The sequence below is a fragment of the Drosophila takahashii genome, chromosome X (assembly GCF_030179915.1).
Source record: "Drosophila takahashii strain IR98-3 E-12201 chromosome X, DtakHiC1v2, whole genome shotgun sequence".
Lineage (NCBI taxonomy): Eukaryota > Metazoa > Arthropoda > Insecta > Diptera > Drosophilidae > Drosophila > Drosophila takahashii.
The window spans coordinates 6,671,271-6,679,608 of NC_091683.1; the positions used below are offsets into that span (position 1 = coordinate 6,671,271).

Genomic DNA, 8,338 nt, shown 5'->3' on the forward strand with positions numbered 1-8,338 from the left:
ATTCAGCCATCGGCATTCTGGGCAAGAGACCGAGGACCAAAGGACCAGAGGACCAAAAGGACCTCCCCGCCCACCGGCACATGTCCCATCCATCATCACACAATCACAAAATGAGTATCATAAGCCCAGTCCAGTCGTAACCCCCCTTTGTAAGTCCCTCCCCGCCCCCCCTCCTGCAAGTCGCACACGTAGCATTCTAAGGGCATAAAGCGTACTTATCGGCTTTTCCCCGAGCTCGACCGAAGACCGACTAAACAGGAGCTGAACTGCTCAAAATACCCAAAACCAAAATCTCGAATGTCCATTAGCATACGACGAATCCACCTATACCCGGTTTTTGCTCAGAGGTCTTCAGGGGCGTAGGGGGATTTTTTTCGAAAGGGGTATATATTATTTTTACATTTAATCTTTCTGTTTCAATTTTGTTTTATTTATAATATTTATATTTTAATGCGTTTTCTAATTTTAATATTTTCAAATTGTATTTTAAAACTAAAAATTTTTCAAAATATATTATAAAAATATTTAAATATTTTAAAAGTATTTAAATAATTTTTTAAATATAATACCGTTTGCCTAGAACAACAGGCACTTGAACCCCTTTTCCCCTACGCCCCTGTGGCCCCCCCTTTAACCCCCCAAAAGCCTTAACCCTCCCAGTTATCCTGGCCACGTCTGCAGCCTTTGGCTGGAAGTTTCTTTCGCTTTCGCTCCTTTTTGCCATCGAACCACTCAGCAACTTACCACCCACACAGATGGTTTTTCAGGGGGGTTTCGAAGGGGGGGCTTTGAGGCAAAGGTCTTCGGGTTGCCTCCACACACAGACACACACACACGGTCAGGGGAAAATCCACACCATCTGCCACACCTTACACCTAACCCAACAATCCAATTCCGAGGCAACAATATGCTCCGCACACAGAGGCGGTGGGTCAAGGGGGGAGAGGGGGGGCTCAAGGGGGTCAGGGGTCATGGGTGGGGAACCCTGGTAAGCCGAAGGGGCAGCCATATTGCAATGTATGGCCAGGGCGCTTGGAGCACGCAGCCAGCGAATGTGGACGTGATGCTCGAACCTGGAACAAACCCCCTCTATAAAACCCCCTTTTCGAAGAACCAACCCCTTCATCATTTCAAATTTAAATTTAACCTTTTGTCTTAATACGGGCAGGCGAACAACGAGCACGAGCTGCTGTCTTGGGCATCATAAAAACATCGTCAAGTCGATGGTGGGATAGAACCAGAGTCCGGAGTCCGGAGTCCGCAGTCCTCAGACCGAAAAACCGGACCGAATAGAGACGTATGTAGGTGGATAGGTGGATAGGATGGTATGTGGTTATGTGAGTGCTGGGAAGGGCCAGCTTAGAACCGTATTATTGGGGGAGGCAACTAATTTACGGATTTGCCACCCACACCACACGAAAAAGCGACTTAAATGCCGCCGAGGTAGACGGAAGTTCACGAGGGCTTAGGAAGTGACCAGAAGGAGTTATGTTTCAAGGATAAGTGAACAAGTCCTGCTTAGAAATTCCATAATGATGTATTAGTTTAATATAATGTAAGAATCTTAAAAAGGTTCTCCTTCTGCAAATTACAAGTTTATTACGAAAATAATTAAATCTACCATTTGAAAAATATCTATTTCTTGATATTAATGTTAAAGATGGTATATTTACTCTTTGATTGGAATGAAAATCTAAGCTATAATAACATCTTTCTCTTTGCAATTCTGTAAATAAATTTGTAAATTTATTACTAAAACGATCTAAAAATCTAGTTAAATTATGTTTAATAAATATTTTTTGCGTATTTCAATCACTCCTCTTTTTCGCTGTGTAGAATAAAATTGAAGATGGTCAGCTGAATGAGAGGGCTTAAAGACGCCCCCGAAAGTTACCTTAATCAATGAAGTGGCAACAAGGAAAGGGAGGATCCTGCGGAGGACTAAGAGGTGGATAACTAGGAGGTTCTTTGGGGGCGTGGGCGGCATGGGAGTGCCAAAAAGGGGGGTGTCCAAAGGGAATGCTAAGGGAAATGGCCAAAATTCAAAATGGCCACTTGAGGGGTGAGTGGAAAGCCAACGGCGAGTTCGCTTCTGTAGTGGACAACTTGTGCAACACATACAAACAAAAACGGGGTTGTGGGAGGGGGTGGGAAGTGAGTGGGTTAGGGGTGGGGGGTTGGGTTTGGGTTTGGTCGAGAGGCAAAGCAGGAACAGAACGGCATCGGAGTTATCAACATAAAAGTCAATCTGCTGAGGGGGTTGAATACGAACACAGTCCCACGAAAGGGCTAAACAGCAGGGGCGGGGGTGGGAAAGGGGTGGCAGGGGGAGGCAAAAGGGGGTGCAGAACGTAGTGGGGCAGTCACAGTCGTTAAAGCGTCCCCCCCTTTATTGACCCCTTTGTTGGAGCGCTAAAACGCAAAACCAAAAACACACAGAGAGAAAATTTAAATTAGACTGAAAAATATACTTATAATAACAAATATCCATTAAATATTTAAATTTATTAATCTATCAATTTTATTCTTCAAAAGCAAGGAAAATGTTATATATTTAAAATCAAAATTTAAATAATTAAATAATTGAACATTCAAATGTAGGTACTTATACTTCTTTGAACTGCCTTTTAAATTAGAAGGTAAATGCCAAAATAATTCCGAATAAATGTTTTAAAAGTAAAAGATTAACACTAAAATAATTCAGTGAAAGTTCACAATATTTTTTGCTTTGTATTCTTTTAAAATTATAAGAGTAAAATATTATTATATTTTAGATTACCTTTTTAAATGCTGTAAAATTTGTTTTCAGTGTCTAAACTGGACTGGCTCGCTTGCTCGCTCTTTCTCTCTCTCCCTCCCTCTATTTCTGACCCACCACCACCCCCTCGAAGGACTCGCAGGACATTGAGCGGGCTGGTCGTTAGTGTTGGTGGCCCGGTGATGGACGGCCCACGGAGCAGAGCTGAAGTGGCTGCCAGTTTTGCAGTTGTTCGTGGATTGAAATCGCACATATTTTACCTTGTCTCTCTCACTCTCGCACTTCTCGCTTGGCCGGCCATCCTGGACAGGTCCTGAGTATCCCGAGTATCCTGCGTGTTTCACTTCGTTTTCGAATGAAATCGACAAAGTCGAAAGTCCACCCCTAATGGCTAGCAGCCAGCGAGTAGCGACCAGAAAAGCTCGAGACTCCGGACATCGAACGGACCTCAAGCGGCCATTTGCCATTCAACCCTATATAGCCGGTGTCCTTGGAACGGGACAGCCCACACCCACCCCATCCCTCACTCCAGCATTTATACAATTACATTTATAAATGCCGCTCTGCGATATCAAACAGGCGGACATGGAAAAACACACAGAAATCGGAGGGGGGAAGGGAAGACAATCGAGTGGGTCTCCGTCTCCAAGTCTCAAAGTTCTTGATATTTTGATTGGGGGGCTGTTTCACCCCTTCATTCCATCTAATGGCTAATTTTTTGGCATTCGAAGTCTATAAATTGCCCATAAAAAGGAGAACTTAAAGCATTCTAAACAAAGGATATATAATATTTTTTTAAATACAATATTATTTAGAGAACGTCAAGTTCATATAACTTTTACCGCATTTTAATTGGGATATATAATAAATATAAATATTATGAAGAGGATAAAGTGGAATGGATCCTTTTATGTAGATATTATAAATCGTGCCCAGAAATGGCAATTAATAATATTACTAAAAGTAAGTGAACTAAAATATAGTATAGTAAGATGTGAGAAAATCTAAATTTATGTTTTATATTAATAGAATTATTAATAAAAATATTTAAAAAGCAAGAGATAAGAAATTTCTGATTATAATTCATGAGACTGACATGAAAATAAACTACTTGAGAAGCCAACATTTAAATCCTTATGTTCTTCATGTTATTCACAATTAAAACTGTTTGGAAAACCCCTAAAGCTCTTGAGACCTCTTAATAATCTTATCTTAGATCTTTAACGAGGTGATCGCGAGGGTATCGAAGAAGCGGGTAACAATGCGAATTGGCTAATTGATGGCACTTCGGCGGAACCACTTGACTGGTATCGGATGGGTTAGGATCTCGGCGTCCCATCGAGGACTTCGAAAAGCGCAAATCCGAACGAGGAGCACCGATAGCCGGGCGATGGGTGTCGGCCGATAATTACCGATCGGCGAGCGATAACGCGTCCAACCGATCTTCGCGGCAGTCGATCGTGAATGTGAATGGGATGACTCGCGGATTTGCCTATGCCATCGGGTTTAGCGTAGGGTTAAACGGGCACTACTTCCCTACGGAAAAAAAACGGGGTGAGTTCCGATTCCGAACCCCCTTTGGATTTTTGGTTTAGCTACCTGGGAATGGGAATGGAGTGTCCCTTATTGGAACATCTTCGGATCGCGTAACCCTTTCGGGTAAATCGCGTTAATCCAGCGCCAGGTAGTACTGAAATTATCATTTTTCATTCCGGCCGTGACATCTGGCTTCCCGAAACGCTAAGATCGGCTTCGCTGAAGTGCCCACAAAAAGGAAGGAAGTGCCAAGGGGGAGAAATGTCAGCACAAGGACTCGCCTGAATAAAATATAAAAATAGGAAGTGGTACGGGAAATGTCACACGGTCAGAAACTCTGACTTATTCAACTCGCCTAATTGAAATCACTCGTCCTTTGTTTCGCTTCTCGAACAATGAGTCCACGACCTGTCACATGTCAACGTGGAGAAACAAATAAAAAACCAAACAATAAACCACTCACGTTCAAAAAACATATCAAATATACACATAAAAAAAACAAGTCGCGGTTAAATCGATATGGTAAAATTCTGGCATTTCGTTTTTACCATGCAGAACCAATTTATCTCTCTCGGAGATTCGAATTAGAGCGAGATAGCGCTTAAAGTAACATAAGTGTGAGGGAGAAAAACATATTCGAAATTCGAACTCGCCAGTTGTTTCAATTTCGAGCATATCAAGTCAAAATTGATACCACGTAACGTAAAATCGATCATCGTTTCATATCAAGTTTCTTTTTTGGCTGTAGTAGTCCTTGAGTTTAGCCTTCAGTCTGCAGTCAGTTTGATTTGATCAGAGCTGTAAAAGCCACGGCAAAGTTCAGTAACAATTTTCCAACGCTCCCATTTTTATAGAAAAAAAATAACAACAAAATTTCAAAGTTAACAAAATTTATTCTCTTTATTTTTCTGGTAATCATGTCGAAGGCCACCAAGCTGCGCTTTGCTCTGATCACCGAGGATGTGCTGGACAAGCTGAGGCCGCGTTCGCAGTCGGAAAGTACCCGCAACAAGTATATGAATGAGATATATGTGGCTATAAGGACGGCGGTGAATGAGGTCATCGACGAGAAGCTGCAGCAACTAACTGCGACCATTGATCAGATGGTTGAGGAAAGGGTTACAAAGATCCTGGATCAGCGGGTGGCGGGGGGCAGTGGCTTGGCCTCAACATCTGGGAAAGGAAAGAGGGAGAGGGGAATAGGGGATAGAAAGGACAACAAGGATCTCAAGTATTCCGAGACCAAGGCCACAGCCGAGTGTTCCAGTTCTCTGAGGTTAGCCACTCTTAAAAAGCGACAACCCAAGAAGACTACCAATCCCATGAAGGAGCATGTGACCTTCGCCCCCGAGGATCATTTGGTCAAGAAACCCAGGACCAAGACGCAGAAAATCACCGTGATACCCATCCATCGGGAGAATCAGGTCAAGAGTTCGCCCTCTTCATCCGGAAATAACCCACCTTTGGCTCCCCCTCCGCCACCCACCTTCCAAATGGATCACAATCGCCTCGATGAGGATGACGACGACGATGATACCAACTTCTCGGATGTGGAGGAACCCTCCATCTTGACCATCGCCGCCAAATATCTGAAGAAACTCGAGGATGCCCGACGTCGCAAGCAGCAGCATTAAATTGTTAGTCAAAACAAAAAAATTGAAACCCCCTCTATAAGGTAGAAGACCCCCTGGAAGTCTCCTTCGTATCTGCCTAACTCTTGAGCTGAATTTCCAAAGAGTGTTTATACTTTATAGGATTTATAGGATGTTTGGTCCGAAGCCATCAAAAAGTGTAAATAAATTCAGAGTATAAAATTATCCTATGAAGTTTTACTTTAAGATCAAAGGTTCAAATTTGAATACCTTAAAAAGAATACAATTTTAGCATTCATTAAAATAAAATGATTTGTTAATGTTTTTTAGAGATTTTTCGTTAATATCATAAATAATTTTAAAATAATATTAAAATCATTAAAAAAACATAATATTAAATATTTATCTTTTATTTTCTATTGTAAAACCCTTTTTAAAATAATTTAAAAGTAATCAAATTGATTATATAAAATAAGGAGAAAACAAGGTGGAAACCATAAAATAAAAGGCATCTTCGGAGTCTCCCAAAGAACCAAAACCCACTGGCTTAACCCCCGGCAAAGCAATTTCCATTTATGCTAGTTTCCATATCCATCCGCAACAACATCCGCTCCATCCCCTTGAAGATGAAAAAAACCCACCGTTGAAGTCGTCTAATCCATGAAATATGTAAAGTGAAAAATTGAATCGCAAGCAATTGTAAAAATCAGCCTGGTTACATTTCTAGCGGCGATGGGGGGTTAAGGGGGTGGCTGAAGGACAGGGGCTGCGTGGGGTTAAGAGTCGCATAGTCTTTGCCGCTTATCAACGAACTGCAGACAAGGCCAGAGCATCAATCAAGCGTTTCCAATGAATGGCTATCGACTGAATTAGACGACCAGCTAGAATATTCCCAGTCCCCATTTGCCACTCGCCTCTTACACTGAAAGAAAAGGCTGAAAAATACTCTTTTTGATTGATTAGTAAAGTAAAAAGAATTTTTATTCGTATATCAACTGATTATTTAAATATTTTTGTAAAAAAGAATTTAATTTTCTGTCCATTAAAAATTACAAAAATTAAAATAAAACTAGTTATAATTATTTATCAAAAAAATTACCTAATAAAATTGAAAAAAAAAAATTTGATTGAATAGTAATTTAATATTCTATTAAAATGTAAATTTTAATTGAAATATTATATTTATTTTACTTCGAGAGACGCAAGGAACTTTTATTTTATAAGAAATAATTTTATTTCTGCCCCCTTAAAACTAGAAAAATTTAAATAATATTACTTACTAATATGTAAAAATATTTATTTTCATTCAAGTGTATCACTAGCACTTTTTGAGTCTTTTGCAAATTCTGGACCACCACCCAAAATAAAAAAAATGAAAGAGAACGAAGTGGAAAGGACAGGCAATATTTTTGCGGCTTAATATGTGTTAAAAAAATGGAAATAAATAAATGCGAACCGCTGGCGAAAGAAAAAAATGTGTTTTTCTGCAGGATGGCTGGGTGGTCCAAAAAGGGGGCGGTGGGTGGTGGATGGTGGGCTAGTGGGTGTGGCTGGCTTATCGGTATCCTTGTAGCCAGTGACAGGACATAACATAACCCCTGGTATCTCCAGTGAGCCATGCGTGGGCGCCTTTTCTCTCTCTTTTTTATTTTTTTTTTCTTTCTCATGTGTGTGGTCACCCCGAGAAGAGAGGTCAAAGGGCGGGTAAACCCCCGGCGAAAGCGAAAAGGGGTTAAAATTGCTGACTAAGTACTTTGGAAAATTGCTTACATGTCTGCTATCTTCTGGCCGCTGCCCGCCTTCGTTTAGCGGTAATACATTTTCATTTATGTATAATACTGGGCATTGGTTGGGGGTTTTCCTTGGGTTTTCCATGGGTTTTCCTTTACCCAATCCATTTGCCAGGCCAGCGGACGACAAGTGTTGGGTGCCATGTTTATGTTTTCTCGTTGTCTATCATTTGAGAGAAAAACCCCCCTCCACACACCACGGGAAAAATTCCTTTTGAAGCCAAGTTCGCGTTTCAATTTTTTTTTTTCGCTTCTTGTCGGTAATATAAAATCCACAAACGCGACGAGAACTTCACATATGACAACGGGGGACAATCGAAGGAGGAGGCTGCGGTGAAGAAGACGGTAAGGTGGTAGGACGAAGGACGAAGGACGAGTTGGCCAAAGACACACGCCGCTGCTCTGGATGTTTGTGATTTTTGAAGCGGAAAATCAAAGTTAAGCCCTGTTTATACATGAAAATATATATTATATTGGAAAATAAACTATTACTTAAAATGGGAAATACTATAACACCTTTTTATATTAGTTAAAGAAAGATGAAGAAACATTAAATAATATTTAAAGCTTAGATTTAATTTCGAATAAAATAATATTTAATATTTAAAAGTTTTTAATTGATTTTGATACCTATTAAAATTGAAAAAATATGTAAAATAGTG

General features: G+C 40.6%; 1 protein-coding gene across 1 annotated transcript; it reads left to right on the top strand.

Moving 5' to 3' along the window:
- Positions 1-5,072: 5,072 nt before the first annotated feature.
- LOC108060288 (uncharacterized) lies at positions 5,073-6,111 on the top strand. The gene has a single exon (XM_017145931.3). The coding sequence runs from the start codon at positions 5,212-5,214 to the stop codon at positions 5,926-5,928; it is 717 nt and encodes a 238-aa protein (XP_017001420.2). The 5' UTR covers positions 5,073-5,211; the 3' UTR covers positions 5,929-6,111.
- Positions 6,112-8,338: the final 2,227 nt, after the last annotated feature.

Coding starts and splice junctions, on each gene's coding strand:
- LOC108060288 (XM_017145931.3), top strand. CDS start 5,212: ATGTCGAAGGCCACCAAGCTGCGCTTTGCTCTGATCACCGAGGATGTG.